Source organism: Myotis myotis, unplaced genomic scaffold, assembly GCF_014108235.1.
Source record: "Myotis myotis isolate mMyoMyo1 unplaced genomic scaffold, mMyoMyo1.p scaffold_m19_p_48, whole genome shotgun sequence".
Lineage (NCBI taxonomy): Eukaryota > Metazoa > Chordata > Mammalia > Chiroptera > Vespertilionidae > Myotis > Myotis myotis.
This window is the reverse complement of record NW_023416355.1, coordinates 499,335-521,903: the sequence shown is the minus strand read 5'-3', so window position 1 is coordinate 521,903 and position 22,569 is coordinate 499,335. Positions and strand designations below refer to the sequence as shown.

General features: G+C 59.8%; 2 protein-coding genes across 18 annotated transcripts in view; both read right to left on the bottom strand.

Annotated features, from left to right (window-relative positions):
* Positions 1–208: 208 nt before the first annotated feature.
* On the bottom strand, positions 209–14,954 carry LOC118655581 (cyclin-dependent kinase 11B). 8 transcript variants are annotated; one of them, XM_036307530.1, is made up of 20 exons: positions 14,821–14,954; positions 14,474–14,595; positions 13,600–13,715; positions 11,406–11,533; positions 10,171–10,309; positions 6,815–7,143; positions 6,309–6,431; positions 6,120–6,215; positions 5,868–6,038; positions 4,906–4,971; positions 4,155–4,330; positions 3,259–3,349; positions 2,501–2,622; positions 2,215–2,320; positions 1,558–1,679; positions 1,298–1,405; positions 1,105–1,221; positions 871–1,019; positions 610–799; positions 209–511 (listed from the first exon to the last, which is right to left on the bottom strand). In XM_036307530.1, exons 2-20 carry the CDS (start codon positions 14,582–14,584, stop codon positions 419–421), a joined length of 2,553 nt encoding a protein of 850 aa, XP_036163423.1. In that variant the 5' UTR covers positions 14,585–14,595; positions 14,821–14,954; the 3' UTR covers positions 209–418. The 8 variants fall into 8 exon arrangements, with proteins under 8 accessions (XP_036163423.1, XP_036163424.1, XP_036163428.1 ...); XM_036307531.1 differs by having other exon boundaries at positions 6,815–7,140; XM_036307535.1 differs by having other exon boundaries at positions 6,815–6,951.
* Positions 13,132–22,569, bottom strand: part of LOC118655583 (solute carrier family 35 member E2A) — a 22,013-nt gene continuing 12,575 nt past the window's right edge. For all 10 annotated transcript variants that reach the window (XM_036307543.1, XM_036307546.1, XM_036307548.1 and 7 more), the window contains 6 exons: positions 21,257–21,310; positions 20,850–20,922; positions 19,898–20,043; positions 14,821–18,720; positions 14,366–14,595; positions 13,132–13,715 (listed from right to left, as the gene is read on the bottom strand). In XM_036307543.1, coding sequence (XP_036163436.1) covers positions 18,486–18,720; positions 19,898–20,043; positions 20,850–20,922; positions 21,257–21,310 — 508 coding nt within the window. In that variant the 3' untranslated portion in view covers positions 13,132–13,715; positions 14,366–14,595; positions 14,821–18,485. The remainder of the gene's footprint in view (positions 13,716–14,365; positions 14,596–14,820; positions 18,721–19,897; positions 20,044–20,849; positions 20,923–21,256; positions 21,311–22,569) is intronic.

Below are 22,569 nucleotides of genomic sequence, written 5' to 3'. Positions count from 1 at the left end.
GGAACCACCTCGTACGCAATTCTGCGTGCCCAGCTGAGGGCGCTGGGCTACGGGTGCCCGCTGAGGGCAGGAGGCGCCCACGCAGGAGCCTCAAGATTAGAGAGACTGAAATCACAGCCAGGATCTGACCACGTGCGCGTGTGGCTGTGCCCTCTGCACTGGCTTCCCCTCCTCATGTGGCAAGTGTGATAAATCTGAAAAAAGAGCCTTTTCTTCCACAAGGAAATAAGATTTAATTCTACAAATTTACAAGCCAAGACAAACGAAACATGGAAAACGAGCCCAGCAGTTCGACTTGAGGCCCCTTCGCGGCAGCCCAGGCCGCAGCAGCCTGTCATCTGGGCGGGACGCGGGTCTGGCCACAGGCTGTCGCCGCTCCTGCCCCTGGTCCCGCCGTTTCTGGGGTCCACGCTGAACCTCAGAACTTGAGGCTGAAGCCAGGGCCTGCGGCCGAGGCCCCCTGGTTGGTGGTGGTGAGGTGGAAGCCGGTCTCCTTCAGGTCGTCGTCACCCTGGGGAGCAAGCGGCACCGTGGGGCCCTGGCCGGGCCGGCTAATCCCAGGGACACCCCTCACACCGCCCCCCCCCCCCCCACCTGCCCGCCCCTCACCAGCTGGCTGTAGCCGAGGCCTCCCTCGGGGGGTCTCGGGCTGGTGCCACGCTTCACCCTCTGCTGCTCGCTCTTGGCGGGCCACGTGGGGAACATCGAGGGGTCGATGGGGAGGGGGGTCTCGCGAAAATACTCGTGCTTGAGGCCGTCCTCAGCGCTGACCCTCCGCCCAGGAAAGTAGGTCAGGAACCTGGGAGAACAAGGCGCTTGGAGCCCTGGGCGGGCTGGGAAGGCGCCCCCCCCGCCCCCCGCCAGGCTCACTTGTTCATGAGGTCGAAGCCCTGGTCGGAGAGCAGCGCCCCGAAGCGCTTGCGCAGGTTGTTGTAGGGGTACTCGGTGAAGGTCATCTTCTTCACGGCGGGCAGCTCGTTGTAGCCCGGCCAGATCTTCTCACTGGGCGTCCCCAGGTCCTGAGAAAGGGACGTCTCAAAACAGCCATGCCCAGCAGCGACCCCCCAGCCAGGCCCTGACCCCCCGCATGGTGCCCTGACCCACCTTAAACACTTTGTTGATCTGATCAATCTCTGACTTCCCGGGGAACAGTGGCTTCTGCGTCAGCAGCTCCCCAAAGATGCAGCCCACGGACCACATGTCCACGGCCGTGGAATACTCCTGGGGACAGGGACACACTCAGGGGCCAGCGGGACCGAGCGCAGGGTGGGCAGGCCCCACCCAGCCCAGCACGTACCTTGGCCCCCAGCAGCAGCTCTGGGGCGCGGTACCACAAGGTCACGACGACAGGGGTGTAGGCCTTCAGAGGAGACCCATACTCACGTGCCAGCCCGAAGTCCCCCACCTGCAAGGATAGTGGGGCCGGGAGTGGGTGCCGGGCCGCGCTCACCGAGGCCGGGCTCACCGGGGGCCGCGCTCACCGGGGCCGGGCTCACTGGGGGCCGTGCTCACCGGGGCCGCGCTCACCGGGGCCGGGCTCACCGGGGCTGGGCTCACCTTGAGGATGCCGGCGTGGCTCAGCAGCAGGTTGGAGGTCTTGAGGTCGCGGTGCAGGATCCAGTTGTCATGCAGGTGCTTCACTCCACACAGCAGCTGGATCATCAGCGTCTTCACCTCCCCTGGGGCGAGGGGCACGGTGCTCTCACCCCGAGACGCCCCAGCCCCGCATGGCCTCCCATGCACTCACACACAGCCACACGCACTCACACGCAGGCACACGCACACACAGGCACACGCACACACACATGCACTCACATGCACGCAGGCACACGCACTCGCACGCAGACACATGCACGCAGGCACACGCACTCGCACGCAGGCACATGCACGCAGGCACACGCACTCACACACAGGCACATGCACTCACATGCACGCTGGCACACGCAGGCACACGCACTCACACGCACTCACATGCACGCAGGCACACGCACTCGCACGCAGACACATGCACGCAGGCACACACACTCACATGCAGGCACATGCACTCACATGCACGCAGGCACACGCACTCACACCCAGGCACATGCACTCACATGCACGCAGGCACATGCACGCAGACACATGCACGCAGGCACACGCACTCACATGCAGGCACATGCACTCACATGCACGCAGGGGTCCTATGGGCAAAGGCTGCGGCCCCGCCCGGCTCACCTGGCAGGAACGGCTGCTTCATGGTCTCCATCAGGCTCTTGAGGTCGTGCTCCACATAGTTCATCACAATGTAAATCTTGTCCATGTTGCTGCCCACGACAATCTCCTAGGAAACGAGACCAGGCTGGTGGCCCCCGCGGCCCTGGCCCCGCCTGTGCCCTGACCGCCAGCCGCCCCAGAAGCTGAATCCGAGCAGGCACCAGGCGGGAGCTGGGACCCAGAGTGAGGACTGGGAAGGGCCCGACACGACTGGAGGCCGGGCCTCACTCCTGCGCAGGCCGCCTACCCTGACCGTCACGATGTTGGGGTGCTGCGCCTTGAGAATGGTGTTGATCTCCCTCAGCGACGTGATCGGAAAGCCCTCCTTCTCTTTCTCCATCTTCAGCCGCTTCAGAGCCACAATCTCATCTGAAATCAGTGCCAAGACGGTGCTGACACCTCCCCGAGGGCGTCGGCCAGGACTCGGGTGCCCCGCGGGGAGCTCACACGTTCGAGCGCCAGGAAGCACCAGCCGTGCCCACGCGGACACAAGCCCATTCGCACCAGCCTCCTGGGCACCTGCTGTGACCCCACCAAGCCTCCAGCAGGGACTCGGCTCAGACCCCACTCTGCCCTCCGAGACCCGGCCCAGACTGGGGCGCTGGACGCCCACCCCTGTTCGGGGCCGTCACTCCAGGCTGGGTCCACCCGCCCCTGCTGTCGCAACCAAACAGGAGTCTCCTGGCCAGACTGCCCCGGCCTCTGGAGGTACCAGGGGTTCAGCGGCTCTGAGTGTCACCCCTGAGTCATGCCCAGGTGCAGGCTGGGCAAGGCCAGGCCCCTGCCAACACCAGGGGGGATTCCCAGGATCGCAGGGACTGTGTACCTGTGACCTTGAGGCTGAAGGGCCAGGGCTCAGATCCCAGCTTCCTGCATGTGACCCGGCCTCCCTCAGAGCAGCATGGAGGCCGCTTGGGGATGTGCAGGGCGCGACCACAGACACTCCTCAGGCAACCCCACCCCTGCCCGTCTCCGTCCCCTTGGGGGCCACGCGAGCCCACCCACCTGTCTTCTTGTCCTTTGCTCGGTACACCACCCCATAGGTGCCCTCCTCAATCCTGTTCAGGCACTGGAACTCCTCCACACTGCGGCAGCCCTGCAGGAGGCGCTGGCGTGAGGAGTGGCAGCCCTGGCACAGACACTGACATCTCGGGGGGGGGGGGGGGGCGGGGGGGGGCGGGTGGGGGGGGGAGGAGCAGTTCCCTCCTACCCTTTTCTTCAGTGAGCGCAGGCCCCGCGATGTGACACAACCCAGAGCCGGTCCCAGGCGGACAAGAGCCGGTCCCAGGCCTTCCTTCCCAGCCCCCGGCCTGCCCTGCGCCCCGAGGACAGGAGCACCGGCAGCACCAGCCCCGCCTCCCACCGCACGGGCTCTGCTGGGCCGGAGAAGCCCCCGTGGGTGCGGGGCCCCGTGCAGGGGGCACCATCCCGTGTCACGTGCGGCCAGGGCCTCCGCTCAGAAGCCCCTAAGCAGAGCCGCTAAGGCAGCTGGGATGGCCGAGGGGCCCTGAGCGGGTGGAGGCCTCAGTGGGGTTGCCACTCACCCCTCCTCCCCGAGCCCCCCCGCGGTGCCCCCGTTACTGGTATTTTCCCAAACAGAAGATGCACGCTGCCTCCTGCAGGCCTTACGATCCCGCACACACTGGGCAAGGCCCCGGGAGAGGTGACCATTGAGCCCGCCTCACCCGGCTGCCTGCCTTCCACACGCCCGGCTGTGGCAGGGCCTTGGGAGCTGCGGGCAGAGGCTAGACCACGACCAGGGGCACAAAAGAGGCCAGTGGCCGAGCCCGGCGCGATGGTCACTGCGCTCAGGACAAACCCCCGCCCCGGGCTCTGCTCCCCCCACCCCCACCCCCACCCCCTCACGACCAGAGAAGGAGCCAGCGGGCGGGGCGCCTGACCTGCAGGGCGGGCAGGTACTTGGGCAGCTCCTGCTTGAGCTCGATGGGTGACAGGGCTGGGGATTCGGGCACGAACTCGCCTTCGGTCAGGGCGGTGCTATGGGGGGTGCCCTCGCCCACCTCTTCCTCCCCTTCTTCGCTGTCCGCGGAATCTCGGTCGAATCGTGACTCTGGAACTTCCATGTTTAAACCAATCATGGAACCGGGAATGAGCCACTGTCACAAGCCCCTTCCTGGTCTGGGGGTGGGAACACCAAGAAGCCACACGGCAGCAACCCCAGGGTGCCTGCCACACGAGCTGCTCCCCTGGACAGAGGGCACCTGGGCCTTGGGGCCCGCCAGCCGGGCCACGGCCACAGCCACTGTGAGCCACTGACCAGACGCTGAGCTCTGAGGAGGCAGCCCTGGAACTCACAGGCCCAAGGGCTCAGCGTAGCTGCCTGTGGCCATGCCGGCCCGTGTGGCCTGTACCCACCAGCCACGGACCCGAGCTGTCCCCTCGCTCCCCCGCGCTGAGGCCGGGCACTCAGCTAGCACGGTCCCTGCAGCCAGTGCTGCGTGGGCCCAGGTCTCAGCAGGCAGCCCAGCCCCGGGACAAGGCCAGCCCAGGAACGCCCTGTGGCTTCGGGCCGGCACGCCTGGGAGAACGGTTTTGAATACGTTGCCATAGTCAAGCTCACAACTTTTGAGAAGTTCTCACCACACTTAGGGACGGACGAGGAAGAGAAACGATGCCAGGGAGGCCTCTTACCAACGAGGATGTGGTTCTCAGCCTCTCGCTCTTCGTCTTCACTCATTTCTTCCTCACTCACCTCCTCTGCAAGAGAGCAGCGTCCACCCAGTGTCCCCCCGCCCGGGAGTGCCCCCCGCAGGCTCTGGGTCTGCTCCTTCCAGGGGCCTCGTGTTAGTCCCAGGCAAGACGTTTTCCATTTGGAAGTTTTTTAAAAAACCAGACTTTGCCCGGTGGATAGAGCATCGGCCTGTGGACTGCAGAGTCCTGGGTTCGATTCTGGCCAAGGCACGTAAATTGGTTTCAGGCTGCTCCCCGGCCCAGGGCAGCATGCAGGAGGCAACCAATCGATGTGTTTCTCTCACATCAATGTTTCTCTCTCTCTTCCACACTCTCCCTAAAAATCAATGGGAAAATATCATTGGGTGAGGATTAACAAAAAAATAAAATAACGAAAGTTTAAAAAACAAATTAGACTTCTAATTATCTTTCTGTCATTCCCAGGACTCTATCCAAATACACAATTGTGTGCCCTGGACGGGTGGTCAGTGGTTAGAGCACTGTCCCCATACCCCAAGGTTGCAGGCTTGAACCCATCATGGCACATGCAAGAATAAGCATAAATAAGAGGAACAAGTTGATGTTTCCCTCTCAAATGAATAAGTAAATCCCATCTAATAACAGCCTAATATGCAAATTGACCGAACAGTGGAAAGACAGGTGGAACAACCGGTCGCTATGACCCACACTGACCACCAGGGGGCAGACGTTCAACGCAGGAGCTGTCCCCAGCCTGCAGGCCCCAGACCAGCCAAGGCAGGTGCCAGTGATGGCCCCCCCTCAGCCTCCCCCCCATCACCCTGCAGATGGGCCCTGATCGCCGGCCAGGCCTAGGGACCCTGCCCATGCAGTTTCATGCTCTGGGCCTCTAGCAAATACATAAAATGGGTTACAAAAACCACACACGTGCCCTGCGCTCTCACCTGCCGACTGTCCAGACGCGTCCTCAGAGTTGCTCCCGGTCTCCTCCTCTTCCTCCTCCTCCTCCTCTTCCTCCTCCTCCTCCTCCGATTCTTCACTGCTGCTCCCCTCCTCCTCCTCCTCCTCCTCCTCCTCCTCCTCCTCCTCCTCCTCAGAGCCTGACCCTGATTCCGCTGTAGGCAGCAAACAGCAGGAGTGACCCTGCGGCCCTCCTGAGCAGCAGGGCATCGGGGCTCGGCCGGGAGCGCGGCTACCTGAGGAGGACTCGGCCGAGCTGGTCTTCCGCTCGTTGTCGCTGATGTCTTGTAGGTCAGACAGCAGGTCTCTCTCTTCCATCTTCTCTTCTTTCACTTATGAAGCAAACCACCAAAGGTGAGTGCAGGGAAATACTCTGTAAATCAAAGACTGACACCAGAGGCCCCAGCAGGCACTGCCGGCCTCACCTGGCTTCCGGCCGTCTCCCAGCTCAAACCTCTCCCGCGGGGGCCGGGGCGGGCTGCGGCTCCAGTGGCTGGCCTTCACTTTATCGCCGTAGTCCTCGCGCATGGCTCGGTGATGCGCAGAAACTGGCAGCCAGCACAGAACAGGAGACCACGTTGGCAGCAGCCTCTTCCCACCAGGGCCACCCCCACCCATCACCCCGCTCCCCTGCTGAGGGCGGACGTGACCTCTGGACACACTTGCTAATGGCGGCCGGGCAGAGGCTAGAAGCCAAGGGAAGAAGCTCCGACCTGGAGGCCAGGAGCCGGCCCCGAGGATCCAGGTGGCCCCCCAGACCCACCAGGAAGGGCCGGGAATCACCCCTCAGGCCTGAGCTCCCACCTGTGGGCAGCAGGGGCACCGGACACGGACACGCTGTCAAGCGCCAGGCGTGCGGTGGCCCCTGGGGTGCAGCCCCCACCCCCGCCCCCCGCTGACGGGCCCCTGCCCCCTGCCCCCCCCAGCGCACCTTCCCTGCGGGCCTCCCGCTCCTTGCGCCGCTCCTCCGCGCGCCGCTCCCGCTCCTTCTGCTCCCGCTGCTCCTTCTGCTGCTCCCGCAGCTTGCGCTCCCGCTCCCGCTTCCTTTCCAGCTGCTCCAGACGGTCCCTGCAACAGGCACGTGCCAGCTCCTTCCCCAGGAAGGGGGTTTTTACCCTCCCGCCTGTGCTTCCGCTCAGGTTTGTAAGTTGTTCCATCTGTGCAGAGCGTCTTAAAGGCAGAACGTGTGCGCAAGCACGTCCGGAGGAGGCACCCCAATAGCACAGCCGAATGAAGAGCTGGGACACGGAGGCAGGCCTGCTAGGAACAAACCCGCTGGTTCTGGAATGTTCCACATTCCCGGTCACCAGGCCTAAGATGCCCCAAGACTCTCCCAAGCATGTGTCACAGCCCTGGCTACATCCACCTGCACACGGGGCGTGTCTCTGAGGCTACAGGGTGACGGTGGGAGCCGGGGGAAAGCCGCTTCCAGGCGAGGTGCCATTTGAGCACAGGAAACACTAGTGACCGAAACACGTGTGGTGGCTGCACCATAAGGCGGTCAGATAGTGAGCCGTGATCACAGGCGACTCCCACAGCTCTCGTAAGTCCACACACAACCTAAAAAGCTAGCTCATCTTTATAAAAAAGTACCATCAGACGCCCACAAAAATGAGCACAAGCAAAACACGGCGAGAACCAGTCAAGGCCCGCGGCCGTCACCAGCCCGGGGCCAGTGCTGCCCGAGCGGCCGTCACCACCCGAGCGGCGGGACAAAGGGTCCCGGACTCCAGGTGCCGCTCTGTAGCCGCCTGGGCCCGGCCTAGTTCAAGGTAACGCTGGGGCATCATTCACAGGCGACATTCAGCCACTGAACCCACTGTTTCATCCACGTAAGAAACCACGCAGCCCTCACCAGTCAGTGCTAAAACCTCCGCCACCCTGCCCGCGCCAGGCCCACCGCGCGGCTCTGCGTCTGCTCAGACTCCCTGGGCCTTTCGCCGCCGCTGCTTTGGGCTGTTTGCTTTTCTCTTTCCTAGTTTTTGGAGGTGGACGCTTGGTGACTGACTGGACACCTTCCTTTTCTGACATCAGTGCTTCGAGCCAAGGCTTTCCCTCGAGGCAGCTTTAGCTGCACCCTGGGTTCTGACATGGTTTTTGTTTTCACTCAGAACAGTTCCTATTTTTCTTATATAATTTCTTCTTCGGGCCACAGGTTATTCAGAAATGGTTGTTGGGTTTCCAAACGTTTGGGGATTTCCCTTTGTTGCTGACTTCCACCTTAATTCTTGCATGGTGAGAGGGCACACTAGGTATGCTTTCAATTCTCTCAAGTCCCAAGTCTGTTGTATAGCCTTGCGTACAGCCTGTTGGGAACTGTCCCAGGAGCTCCTGCAGTGAGTGTGCTCTGCAGCGGCAGGGGGGAGGCTGAGCCCGCGGGAGAGGGGTGGTTGGTGTTATTTTCCAGGACGTCCGTGACCTGGTTGATTTTCTGTCCTGCGACGAGCAGACATTTCCAACGGGGACCAGCTGTTCTTGGCTTGTGCGCCTTGGGCTCTCGCAGGTGCAGAGCTTGACCGCTGTCCCACCTCTGCCCTGATGTGCGCGTGCAGCTTGCTGTTCTGAAGGCCTCTGCTCTGTCACTGGGAAGCCACTCCAGCTCTCCGTGGTGCTGTCTGCACGGTGTGCCTCTCACCAGCCTTTTCCGTTCAACCCACTTTTGCCTTTGACTCTAAGGTGTTCCCCTCACAGGCAGCATACAGTTGGGTCTTACTTTTCTGACAATCTCGCTGTTGTCTGGGGTACAGAGACCATGTCCCCGTTAATATAACTATGGGTATGGTTGGACTTCTGGTTTTTTTGCTCCTTGTTTTCTCTGTCTTCTTCTGGTTCCTCTGCTCCTCTGACTTGGACTTAAGTGCCTTTAGCGCCACTGTGATCCTGCTCTTACTCCTCGGGTCTGTGCCAGGGCTCTCGGGTGCAACTCACGAGATTAACACCAAGTCCATTCCCGCGAGACAGAGCAACGGCTCCAGGCCCCTTCCCTGCTCCTCTGTGCAGCCTCTGCGTGTTCCATGCTGCACGAGTGTCTGCGTAATTGCTGCTCTGCAATCCCGTGTCTTTTGCAGAACAGAGGTGAGAAGAAACACACCGGTTCCTTTACGTGAACACACTTTCGCCGTTCCCAGTGCTTGTCTTTTCTTCCTGTGGATTTGCTGCCGAATGGAGTCATTTCCATTCGGCTGAAGGTCTTGGAGTAACTCCAGGTCCTGCTAACCCAGTCCACGTGCACCTGAGAGCCGTCTTGCGGGACACAGTCCTCGTGGACAGCTTCTCAGTGTGAACATGCGATCCTGCCTCTGGCCTCCCGCGCCGGCAGCCACCCGGGACCGCAGCTCCTCCTCTGTGGAGACAGACAGCGTCTCTACTGCTGCCTCTCAAGACCTCCCCGCCGGCTCTCGCCAGACGGACCCCGTCTTTCTGTTCTTGGGGTTCACTCTTTTTGGAAATCTCGACGATTCTCATCAGATTTGGGAAGTCTCACTCCGTGGCCTCTGCTGCCCGGGTGGCGTCACCGGGAACGTCCTGCAGTTGCTGAGGCTCTGCCGTTCCGAGCAGCTGCCTGCCATCCGCCTCCCTCACGGCTTCCTCTCTCTTCTGAAGCCAAGAAGCTACATCTGGACAGTTTCTACTGATGCTTTTCTTCCTTAACAGGAGTCACACTTTCTGATTTCCTTGTACATCTCAAAAAGTTCTGTTCAAAGTGGACATTTTAGATAATGTTGTAGCAACTCTGGATTCTAACGTGTCCTCTCAGGTGTCGCTGTTTGTTTAAATCTGTGGACTCGGTCTCCCGTGCAGTGTAGCTACTGCTGTTGTCCATGTTCCTTTTGTTTTCAAGCCTGGCTCCAGTAGGGTGTGCACAGCTGTACGATCAGCCCACACGGGACAGTCAGCACAGGTATGGCAAGCACGGATGTTTCACATGCTACCCACGCACCAGACACGGTGAGGGATGTGCTCGCCTCTCAGGGGTCTCAGACCTTTACCTCCTGGCCTCAGCTTCTCCCTCCACCAAGGCTCTTCTCTCACACCTTCCTTAGATGCCTGCTCCGTGCAGCCCGTGCTGCCGGGATGGGAGCCCATCTACCTGCTTCCTGGCCTCACAGCAGGCTTTCTCTGGAAATGACCTCAGTGCAGAGTGGCCCTAGTTTACACCCACATCTACTGTGCCGTGGCCATGTCACGCCCCACCTGGCACAAGTCTGTTCTAGATGCTTTTTCACAGCTTTGGTGGGACGCTGACCATCACAAGCACCGACAGCCCCGCACGAGCACGCCCGCTACCTCTCTCTCCTGGAGTGCTCTCTGGCCATCTCCCGCCTCTTCTGCCTCTCCCACTCCCGGCGTGCCTTGTCTTGCTCCTCTCGGTGCCGCTTCCGCCGCTCATGCTCTCGCTCCTTCTCCTTCACTCTGGCGTGCTTGCCTGCGAGAGAGAGAGAGAGAGAGAGAGAGAGAGAGAGAGAGAGAGAGAGAGAGAGAGGTGTGACACGTGAAGAAACATACCTTGCGAACACTTATGTGGAAATGTAAAGCGAAGAAAAAATAAACAACTGGGATTACTTAATTCAGTGGAACCTCGCTTCCTGAACTTTTCATTCATTCATTCTGGAAGGCTGCTTGAAAACCCAATCATTTTTTCCCATTAGGAATCGTGTAATCAATTCGTTCCAGACCCCCAAATGATGCCGTTTTCATCTTTCTTATATACAGTACCTGTCTACTGTACTGTTTAATCTATAAAAGGAAACACTAAAAACAAGGATGTGAATGTAAATGAAAATTTAACAAAAAGGAAAGGAAATGTACAGTAAAAAAATTAACAATTATAAGCAGCAACATGAGCAAAAAGCCACAAAAATGTTCACAGCACAATATCCTGAAGATGATAACAGGGTTAAAGTGACCCATATTCACTTTGTCACCTGAGAGATGCAAGACTGATCATATAGGTTCAGCATGAAGGGCTGTCAGGTTGAGAAGCAAATTATTCGAGATGAGACATTGGACAAACGAGGTTCCACTGTATTCTTAAAATTTTCTGTGTTGAATAAACTATGATGAGACTGTATATGTTTCCATAATTTAAGAAGTCACCATTCATACAGCACAGAGGACGAAGCTTGGCTCTGCTAAGTGAGGGCCCACGAGCCACACAACCACGCTCACCACCTGCGTGTGAACTACTGAGCCCTGCCTCACGCCAGGCGGCAGCTCCTGGTGACGGTGGGAGCAAAGCCACTGCTTGGGCTTTTTAGCTACCGCAATTCAGCACTGAACAGCGTGCTTCTCCCCGCGCTTGTGAATCTTCTACGTAAACTACCACAAAACAGCGTCATGTCAGGAAAAAGAACGGCCAAAGGAAAATGAAGCAGCTTTTCAGAATGATTTACAATAAATTTACGATTTAGCTACAATTTCACTTTCTCTCCGAATCTTTCCACTGTTTTCTGAAGGCAGGAGGCTATGAACTAGGAAACAGACCACACTTGAACACGACACAAAAGAAAAATGCTCTGTACCCCCTTCTGCTGAATGACTACGATGCCTACGTTTCTCTTTTCTCTTCTCATCTTTCCTGTGATGAGCTTTTTCTTTCCGGGACATTTGCTGGGGTGGTTTGATAGCCAAAGAGTCGTCTTCCTCTCCTCTGAAATAAGACACAAGAGGCCACATCAGGCCAAGCAGGTCACGGAGAGCACCGGGTGTGAGGGAGTGTCTCCAACCAGAAGGCAGAACGCAGATGATCAATAAAATGGAATCGGAACCATCATTTAAAAATTATGTTAATGATGAAACTTAGCCAAGACTGTAAACTAAATGGACTCATATGAAAAGTGTGAGAAATCACTGTGGCATTGGAACAAAAATGCCTGAGGAAACGTTAGGGGGTGATGGACAAGTTCCTTATCTTGACATAGTTTCCCATGCGTGCAAAACTGTCACACTGCGTGTAAAACTGTCACACTGCGTGCAGAACTGTCACACTGCATGTAGAAATGTCACACTGCGTGCAAAACTGTCACACTGCGTGTAGAAATGTCACACTGCGTGTAGAACTGTCACACTGTGTGCAGAACTGTCACACTGCGTGCATAACTGTCACACTGCGTGCAAAACTGTCACACTGCGTGCAGAACTGTCACACTGCGTGCATAACTGTCACACTGCGTGTAGAAATGTCACACTGCGTGCAAAACTGTCACACTGCGTGTATAAATGTCACACTGCGTGCAAAACTGTCACACTGCGTGCAGAACTGTCACACTGCGTGCAGAACTGTCACACTGCGTGCAGAACTGTCACACTGCGTGCAAAACTGTCACACTGCGTGAAGAACTGTCACACTGAGTGAAGAACTGTCACACTGCGTGCAAAACTGTCACACTGCGTGTAGAAATGTCACACTGCGTGCAAAACTGTCACACTGCGTGTAGAAATGTCACACTGCATGCAAAACTGTCACACTGCGTGCAGAACTGTCACACTGCGTGTAGAAATGTCACACTGCGTGTAGAAATGTCACACTGCGTGTAGAACTGTCACACTGCGTGCAAAACTGTCACACTGCGTGCAGAACTGTCACACTGCGTGTAGAACTGTCACACTGCGTGCAGAACTGTCACACTGCGTGTAGAACTGTCACACTGCGTGCAGAACTGTCACACTGCGTGTAGAAATGTCACACTGCGTGTAGAAATGTCACACTGCGTGTAGAACTGTCACACTGCGTGTAGAAATGTCACACTGCGTGTAGAAATGTCACACTGCGTGTAGAACTGTCACACTGCGTGCAGAACTGTCACACTGCGTGCAGAACTGTCACACTGCGTGCAGAACTGTCACACTGCGTGTAGAACTGTCACACTGCGTGCAGAACTGTCACACTGCGTGTAGAAATGTCACACTGCGTGTAGAAATGTCACACTGCGTGTAGAAATGTCACACTGCGTGTAGAAATGTCACACTGCGTGCAAAACTGTCACACTGCGTGTAGAAATGTCACACTGCGTGCAGAACTGTCACACTGCGTGCAGAACTGTCACACTGCGTGTAGAACTGTCACACTGCGTGCAGAACTGTCACACTGCGTGTAGAACTGTCACACTGCGTGCAGAACTGTCACACTGCGTGCAGAACTGTCATACTGCGTGTAGAAATGTCACTGTGCAAAACTGTCACACTGCGTGTAGAACTGTCACATTGCGTGTAGAACTGTCACACTGCGTGTAAAACTGTCACATTGCGTGTTTTAAACGTGCAGTTTATTCTGTCATTTATACCCCAATAAAGCTGTGTTTAAAAAAGGCCCCACCGTTTTAATCAAACCCAAAGTCATTTAACAGTATCTTCAACCGCCTATCTGACCACCATCTTGGGAGCGTCACAGCCTGTGCGGTTCTACCTTCTTTTCGGGTCACGTTGCCTTTAGTGAGAGAGGGATCCGAGGAGGACACAAGTGGAGACTGGACAGGGAGCCGCGGGAACACGGACCGGAGCCGCTGCCCGGCCTCTGCAGACCTCAGCCGGCAACGCCGAGACCCCAGCCGAGTCCTCACGCCTGCGAGTGCAGGGCCGACTGAGGCATCAGCGAGAAAAGTCTTCCCACAAGAAGGGGGTGCGGAGCGGACACCACGCTGGAGCCCTTTCCACGGTGACCCCAGGACCGCCGGCTGGGCCCCGTCCCTCTGTCCAGTGCCCAGCGCCTGCGCTCACCGGTCCTCCATGGAGTCCTCCCTCCTGTAGGGCGAGTTCCGGATGGTGATCTCCATGCGGTGGTCCCTCAGCTCCCCCTCCTCCAGGGAATCCCGCTTGGAGTCGCGGTCATCAGACTGCGGAGCAAGGACAGCGTCGCCCTCAGGCAAGAGCAGCCCAGACCCAACCCCCCACACGCTGGCGAGCTTCCCTTAGGAACATCACTAAGGTTTTACACCAAAATGCAGAAAGACTTCCATTCAAGCCCCCAGACACCCAAACCACGACTCTAACGCAGAGCCGGGGGAAGCTAAACCGGCGCATGTGACGGGCATCGGCCTCCGCCAGGGACCTGACTGCTCAGGCGCCAACCGAGCCTCACTGCGGCCCGGGGGCTGCGACCCATCTCATCGGAGAGCCCCGATCGCGCCCCCGATGCCGCTATTGCACCCCCGATCGCACCCCCATGCCCTGATCGCGCCCCCGATGCCCCCTCCTTGCGCCCCTGATGCCCCTATCGCGCCCCCGATGCCCCCTCCTCGCGCCCCGATACCCCCTCCACACCCGGGGGGGGGGGGTCTGTGGATGTTGCTATGCAAACCAGGGAAGCCGCCAAGCACGGGTCGCGAGGGCCAGGCAACCCCCCGCCCCCGCCCTGATGCCCGGGGAGGGTCAGAGGTGCCGATCAACAGCGAGGAAAGCCAGGCGCCTCGCCCTGGGCTGCGGGGCGAGCTGCCTCCGCGGGCGCCGGGGTCTGAGCGCGGTGAGCGGAGGAGACGGGGCTCACCTGCGACATTCGGAGGAACAAAGAACGTCGCCCAGGAGCGCTGCTCTAATGGAAAAACGAGGGCAGAGAATTAAACCTCCGTGAGAACCGACTGAGAGCGCGGCTTACGTTTTTCAGGCGCTTGATCTCCGCCTTCTCCTCCTGCTCCTTCCGGCGCTTCTTCTCCTGGAGGATCTCATCCAAGGTCTTCACTTTCCAGGAGTCCTTTTCATCACCCATTGGAGGAGGCTCTGCGGGGGGCGGGCCGTCAGCGCGGGCCTCCCCGCCACCCGGCTCGGGCCGCCGCGCCCGGGTCCCGGTCCGGGTTCGGCAGGAGCGGCCCGCGGGCCTCGCGTTCCCGGGGGAGGGTCCGGCGGGGGGATCGGGGAGCGCGGTGCCCGCCGCCGCCTCGGCCTCAAGGCCCTCGCGGGCGGGCGGGCGGGCGGGACGAGGGAGCGGGAGCGGCGGCTACTCACCCCTGCGCCGTCGCCGCCGCCGGTCCGGAGCCTGAGGAGAAACTGCGCCCAGCGCGCCGTTACTTCCTGCGTCGGCGCGGGGTGATGACGTCACGGAGACCGCGGCCGCAGGTTCCGGCCGGAGAACGGGCCCTTGTGCGTCACTTCCGGCCTCGGCGCGGTCTGATGACTGGCGGTGGAGCCAGTCCGGGCGCCGCGCCCGTCGTCCCTCGCGGCCTGGCCGCCGGGTCCCCCCCGCCCCCCTCGCCCGCCCGTGGGGTCCTCCGCGGCGGCGCCGACCGAGCCCGCCGCCCTCACAGCCGGGCCGCCGAGCCGCGGTTGGAGCGAAGCGCGCTGCGCCGGGCTGAGGGCGGGGGCTTCCGGGCCAGGGACCGGCGCCGGCCAGCGGTTCACGCCCACATCCGAAAGCAATTTAAAAAGCGGGGGGCGGCCCTGGCCGGTTCACTCAGCGGATAGAGCATCGCCTGCGGAGGTCCATTCCGGTCACGGGCACACGGGGTGGCCGCCCAGTCCCCGTCGGGGCGCAGGAGGCCGCCATCGCGATGTTCGTGCGGCTCCGGCTGAGACCGAGCTGTGCCCCGGTCACCGCGCACCCCCCCCCCCCCATCATCGGTGTCTCTCTCCTCCCTTCCTCCCCGAAATGACGAATATTTTTGAAGGGGGGCGGGGAGGGGGGACACCCACAACACTCCATTAAAACGGAAAAAGCACGGCCAGCAGAGCTGCCCAGGCCTCGGCCCAAGCCCCGCTGCTCGGTGCCCGCGGGCCCCGGTGCCCGGACGGGGTATTTTCTCTCGGAGGAAGCGCTTGCCGCTGCGCCTGGCAGTGCTCCGCTCCGGGGGCCTTGGGGACAGGAAGCCATTTGTCACTGGGGTGCCCGCAGCAGGGCTGTCCTCCCGGCCGCACAGACCCATCACCAATGCAGGCGGCGAGCACACGCGGGGCTTTTATTTACTTTTTAGAACGAGAGTCAGATGTGGCTGCGGTGGCAGCTTCATGTGGACAGAGGACAAGGGCACCACAGGTGAACACGTTACCACAGGTGGAGGGACAGGGACTGGCCTCCTGAACCACCACGTTGTCTGGTCCCGTAAAAACCCAAACAGGCGAAATACAAAGCACTGGACACCCGGGGCTCCGTTTGGCAGAAAACAGGTGGCTTGGCTCTGATGTCCAGGGTTATTTTCGTTCATTCTCGTCTCCCAGTGTGGGGAACCGGACCAGCCCTCCCAGCTGGAGCCCACAACACCGGGCAGGTTCAGACAACTCAGACAGCAGGTCCGCAGTGGCAGCTTTCCTCCAGTGAAAACGGCGGGGGTGGGGGGGGCCAAGCCCAGACACACACAGACTTTGCCAGTTAGAACAGCCTGTAACCCAGTGTGGACATCTGGGCATGGGTCCCGGGGCCACCACTCAGAACCAGAGCCAGCGGGCTGAAGGTTTTATGTTCCGGCTGCCAGGCGAGCAGCTGACCCGTCTGCTCTCGGCTCCTCGGCCAGAACAGAAAGAAACGGACTCCTTGGGACGCTGGGGCTTCTAAGAAGACGAGAGGCCCCACCAGGGCAGGTACACGTTTTGGGAAAGAAAGTCCTCAACACGTTGTGCGAAGGCAGAGGAGAGGGTTTCCACCGGAATGACCTCCTTCACGTTTCCGGCCCAGGGAAACGGCGAGAACACCGTCAGGCCTGAGGAAGCGTGTCACCAGGACAGACATCAGGCCAGGCTCCGTGCCCGTCACCCCCTGGCCCGTCTGAGTGACCGACCATCCACAGGAGGCTCAGCAGGAAGCAAAACCACTGGTTTGGGGAGAAGCGTGTCGGGCGCGGGCCACAAGCCCGGCTCCAAGTGGTGACATGCTTTGAGCAGCACATTTTTCCTGTTTCCTGTTCATCATGTTTATTCTTTCTCAAATTAAAGCCACATTTGGGTTGTGCAAGGACGTCATCAGCTTTCTAAGGCGGACGACTCACACTGCTCTGCAGAAGCGATGATACTGGAACTGAAAACAAGAGGCTTTCTATGCTGTTCAGTAGCGGGCGTTTTGAAAGCCAGAGATCTGGACGCGTCTCGGAATCACTGGTTCCAGTGTGTGTTTACAAAGGCACAGACAACCACAGACACAGGCATGACCAATGGATGACGACTCCCAGTCATCGCTGGTGCACACACCTGAGACCGTTCAGCGAGGAGAACATACGATAAAAATGAGACAGTTCATTAAAGACACATCATGTCTGCACAGTCCTTAAAAGGCCGAGCGAGGCTGTGGCTGTGACTCCTGGCGACGATCGGAATGGAGACTTAGAGGTGGAGACGAGACTAACGGGAGGAGTGTCAGCCCCGACCGGAAGTCTCCAAAGCAGCTTTGCAGGAAGTTGCCTCATTTACTAGTAACCTTCATCTTGTTTGTGGTCCAAAATTCAGAAAATCAAAACCGGCTGAAGCCACTGGAGAGAGTGGAGGGTGGGGCATGTCATGGGCCTCGGGACCGGAATCCCTGACAAGACGGGGAGACTGCGGCCATGGCTCCGACGACGGATGACAGAGTCTGCGGGAAGGCCCAGGCGACCGTCCTGCCTGGGCGGCCACAGGTGGCCCTTCTCTGTTCACGTCCCACTGTCAGGGGCCGGGGCAGCAGTGCTTTCACGCTGGTCCTCACAGATCAACTCGACATCTCTCCCCGGCCACCGGCAGGGGGTCCTCCTTAGCCGAGGTTTTCAGGGATGCAGAAAAGGAGGAAAGAGGACAGAATCCTGGGGAGGTCGCAGAAGCGTCCAGTGAGGGAGAGCGTGCCAAGCAGGCGGCCACACCTGCCTGTCCTGCGGACTCGGGTCAGCTCCATGGAAAGGCTGTGTAGTTTAAAAGGCCTCGTTGACTTCACCACATGGCAAACGTTTTCAAGTCGGCAGGACTTCATGAGACGTGATTATTGCTCTTTGTTTCCAAGAGGCCTGGTCTCCCCAAGAGGCTCTGTTCACATTTCCAATGAGAAGCCATCGGGAAGCCAGGGGCCTGGACAGCATGAGGGAGACGCGACCGGAAGGCGGCCTCACGCTCCTTTTCTCAGGGAGCCCAGTCCCTGCAGGCGGGCTCCTGGGTGGGGCCAGACCTGCTCACCCAGGAGGGCGGCTTCTGACAAGCCCCAGGGCTCAGTAGCGCTGGTCAAAGGCGTGAAGGAGGAGCCTCGAAGGCTGGCTGGCATGGGCTGTGAGATCTCTCCATCAGCACCAAGCAGGGAGCGCTCACAGTGGCACCGGGACCCAGCTCTGGATTCACAGTTGACCCCTCTGTGGGGTGTCGCCCACAGAGGAATCGGGGCTGGGCCCACTGCAGTGCGACCTGCGTGCCCAGTGAGGGCCATGCAGAGGCCGGCGGGTCCCAGGCCTCCGCGTCTGGCACGGGGGCCGCAGGAGGCAGTTTCACATCCCCTGGCGATGGCTCAGCGGCAGCTGGACTTGGTCAGCCCTCAGGGAGCCAATGTCGGGGGTCCCCATTCACATTCCCGCTGGTTTTGACTGAAACCCCAGAAAGGGGCGAGAATGGCCACACATGCACTTTCCTACTCCAGCTGACCAGGGGGGTTAGGCAGCGAGGGCAGGGGACCACATAGGCAGGAGGGCAGCCATGTGCGCCTCGAGGCCCTGGTGCCGGCGAGGCCCTGGCGCTCAGTGGTGCGGCCTGGGATCCTTGGGCACCAGTGGCTCCGTGCCGTCCTCCGGCGTGCAGCTGGCTGAGGCCAGGCTCTGCATGGCCTCCCGCTGGTGCTGCCTGGCCTTGTTGTAGAGCAGGACGCCCGCCATCACCAGGACGGTGCCCATGGCCGACAGGCTGGTGATTTTGTTGCCGAAAATGATAATACTGAGCCAGATGGACAGGGCGTGCTTCACGGTGCTGGCGACACTGCAAGACAGGGGGTTGTGCACATGGCTCCCGGCCCAGGTGGCTGTCGAGCACTTACTGCACTCGCTGGGCCCGATTCAAACAGACAGAGAGGAGGACGGGCCCCAGAGTGGCCCGTGGGTACGCCTGGGGGACACTGAGGCTGCGGCAGGTGCGGCGCCATCGAGCCCTCTGTTGTCCTCACTGGGGACAGTCCCACTGTGGTGACCGCTCAGCCGTTACAGGAAAGAGGTGGACGCACACCACGTGACGTGGCCAAGCTGCCGACCACTGCTGGAGTTTCTAGCTCATTCTTTTCTGTTTGTTACTGAAATAGTACTTTTATTAAATCCATCCTATATAATAAAAGGCTAATATGCAAATTATCCCCTCAGGAGTTCAACCCAGAGACCAGGAGTTCGATCGCTCGCTATGATGTGTGCTGACCACCAGGGGGTGGTGCGGAACATGGCGGGGGACCAGCAGGCAGGGAGGAGGAGGCGGGGAGGTGGGGAACCTGATGGGCCCTGATCTCCGGCCAGGCCTACGGACTTTCCCCGTGCACAAGTTTTGTGCACCGGGCCTCTAATCCAGTTATAAAAGTGAAAACCGGCTAACCAGACCTTTAACCCCTCCAGGTTCCCAGAGGCGGTGGTCGCATGCAGTATTCACAGGTAAGTGGATGGAAGTCAGTAAAAGCAAGAAGTCAGGTCTGCATTGAGCTCACACAGTACAGGTGCTCGCAGCCACCAGGGCCCACAGCGCCCAACCGCTGACCGCGCTGCTCTAAGCACAACAGACCCACCCAGTGGCAACCTCCCTAAAAATCTCAGCCCAGCTGGGCATGGCTCAGTGGTTGAGCATTGACCCAGGAACCAAGAGGTCACAGTTTGATTCCCGGTCAGGGCACATGCCCAGGTTGCAGGCTTGATCCCCAGTAGGGGGTGTACGGGAGGCAGCCAATCAGTGATTCTCTCTCATCATTGGTGTTTCTCTCCCTCTCCCTTCCTCTCTGAGATCAATAAAGATTTAACTAAAAAAAGAAAAGCGCTCTTTCTTTCACACACTTCACGCGTGTTTCAAATGGCACCAAAGGCAGCGGCCCGCCACCGTGCCCCGGGGCCTCGGCCAGCGCCTCAGCACTTGGCACTCACAGACCTTGAGGCTGCGGCACCAGCCAGGCAGACACCTGTCCTACCTGAAGGTCACGGGGGAGATCCTGCCCATGAGGGCGTAGGCCGTGACGCTCTGCAGGTGGAACAGGACGCCGTCCATCAGCAGCAGCAGCACCACGTCCTGCGTGTAGCTGAAGCTCCTCCCGCTCCTCCCGACCACCGGCAGGTCCTGGTGCGGAGCAGAGCGGAGCGGTGCCCGTCACCGGAGGACCTCGTCCCACGTGCCCAGCCCCCGGGGCCCACGAGCTGAGGCTGAGGCCGCTGGTGAATCCTGCCTTCTGGGTGGCGACCGGACGGCATCGACCAGGCACGCGGCCAGTGCACTCGGTCTCCAGGGAATCGCAACCCCAGCCACAGGGAGGCCCCCTCCCCCACCAGGACGGCAACTACAAAAACAGCAGCAAGAATCAGAGAACACGTGCTGGGGAGGCCGGGCAGAGGCGGGGCCCTTGGGCACTGCTGGTGGGAACGGAGCAAAACGGTGCAGCTGCCGAGTCTCATTGCTTCCACATGAAACACAGAGCACCCTGGCCGGGGAGGCTGGGCGGCCGGAGCACGGGCTGGCGCACAAGGGCCTCTGGTTCAATTCCCCATCAGGGCATGTGTCCAGGTTTCGGGCCCTATCCCCAGTGTGGAGCGGGCAGGAGGCCGCCAATCAATGTTCCTTTCACATCAATGCTCCTCTCTCTCCCTCTCCCTTCCCCTTTCTCTAAAGTCAATTTTAAAAATGTTTTTAAAAAGTAAATGAAAATAAATCAGCCTAAAACCGCCACAGGAGAAGCTCAGAAACTCCCACAGCTACAGCTTGGCCTCAGAGACCCGCACCAGGCCTGGCCTCCACCTTTGTCTGTGCTCCTTGGGGCACGGGGTGGACACTGTGTAATTCAGCAAAGCAGGACACTGCGCCACCTACTCTGCCCCCAAAGCACTAAGGACAAATGCAGCCAGGTGCCAGGGGCGCTGCCCCCCACTCACCATGAAGAAGACCCAGGCGGGGACCAGCATGGCCACGGCAGCGGCGCTGGTGTAGAACTGCAACTCGGCCGCCCTGCGGGCACAGCACGCCTAAGCCACCCGGACTCACGTGAGAGCAGCGGAAGCACCGAGCAGAGCAGGCAACAGGCTCCCAGGGTGACGAGGAGGCTCCCGGGGGGGACCAGGAGGCTCCCGGGGTGACGAGGAGGCTCCCAGGGGGGACCAGGAGGGCCTGTGCCTGCTGAGCCCACCCGCATGGCCACGGGAGGGAAAGGTGGCCCGTCCGGGGCCTCCATGGGCCACAGGGCTTTTCTCCCGAGTCCCATGGTCACTGAAAGCCCCCCTGCACCCAAGGGAGAGGCGAGGTCCCGGGCATTCGGCCCGGCCTGGGAAGCTGTGATACTTACGAGAACCTGTACTTGTCCCCACTGAGGAGCTTTTTGGAAAAAACATTCTGTAAACTGGAATGAAGGAGAGAAGAGGTTACCATCGATGCAGGAAGTCAGTAGGGAACCTGAAATGGACAAGGCGTCTGCAGCCTTTTTCACGGTGAGGTTGAGCAACAGGCCTGCGGCCACCCAGCTCTGAGGTGTCAGAGGACCCCACAGCCCCCCTCTGAACCAAGAGTCCCCCTAAATCAGCACCTGCCGCGGGCCGGCACACAGGAAACAGAACAGGAGCTCAGGCTCATGAACTCCCGAAGGCGACACGTGGGAAACCACACACGCACACACACGCACACATATACACACGTGCACGTGCGCGCGCACACACACACACAGCCAAAGAGAAAGCCAGACAGCGTCTGCCGGGAAGCAAGGGGCTGCCCTGGCAAGTGGAGACAGGAACTCTCACGGTTTGGCCTGGAGCCAGAGTGATGGCTCTGCAGACACGGACAGCCCAGATGGAGCCTGGCAGAGCCCTGGGCTCCGCTCCTTCAGGAACCGCTGCTGCAGGACCATCGGGCACGGGGGGGGGGGGGGGGGGGGGGGGGGGGCGGCGGCCAGCGTGGCTCAGTGGTTGAGCATCGACCTATGAACCAGGAGGTCACGGTTCGATTTCTGGTCAGGGCACAGGCCCGGGTTGTGGGCTCCATCCCCAGTGGGGGGCGTGCAGGAGGCAGCCGGTCCATGATTCTCTCTCCTCACTGATATATCTCTCTCTCTCCCTCTCCCTTCCTCTCTGAAATCAATAAAAACATATTGTTAAAGAAAAAAAAAAGTGGAGGGAGGCTCATGGAAAAAGATGCCTCCTGGTACTTAAACAGAAGACTCGGTGTGTGGGTGGGGGGGCATGGAGTCCGCGGAACTGAGGCTGCGGGCGTGCGGTGCAGGAGGCTGTGTAGGTCGGTCGGTCACGCTTCTAGGAGCCGCAGCGGCGGGGCTGCCTCCGGGCGTGGGGAGTGGGATTAAAGTTGTTTATGTCTCAGCTGGATGATCCCAACCTCAAGCCCCACTTCGGTGGTGACAGCGACCCCGACCCCGTGGGCGTGTTTCCTCTTCTCTCAGCAAAAGGACGAAACCGAATGTGATTGTTGGTTCTGAAATGCTGGGCTGCCTGCAGGGCGGACCTCACGACACTGACGCAGCGCGACGCCCAGAGGTCCACGCAGCAGCCAGGACGCAGCTCGGGCCTCGGGGACCCGGCCCCCTGCACCCCACGGCCCTGGTGAGCGTTCTTAAGAGTCAGGCCATGAGCCATCAAGTTCTAGCTTGTTTTT

Bases quoted from the DNA above. Each gene is read 5' to 3' on its own strand.
- LOC118655581 (XM_036307530.1), bottom strand. From the start codon at position 14,584: ATGGGTGATGAAAAGGACTCCTGGAAAGTGAAGACCTTGGATGAGATC. The intron at 4,972-5,867 runs GTGAGAGCGCAG...GCTCTCTTGCAG, and splicing joins CGCGTCTGGACAGTCGGCAG to AGGAGGTGAGTGAGGAAGAA. The intron at 512-609 runs GTGAGGGGCGGG...CTTGCTCCCCAG, and splicing joins GCCTCGGCTACAGCCAGCTG to GGTGACGACGACCTGAAGGA.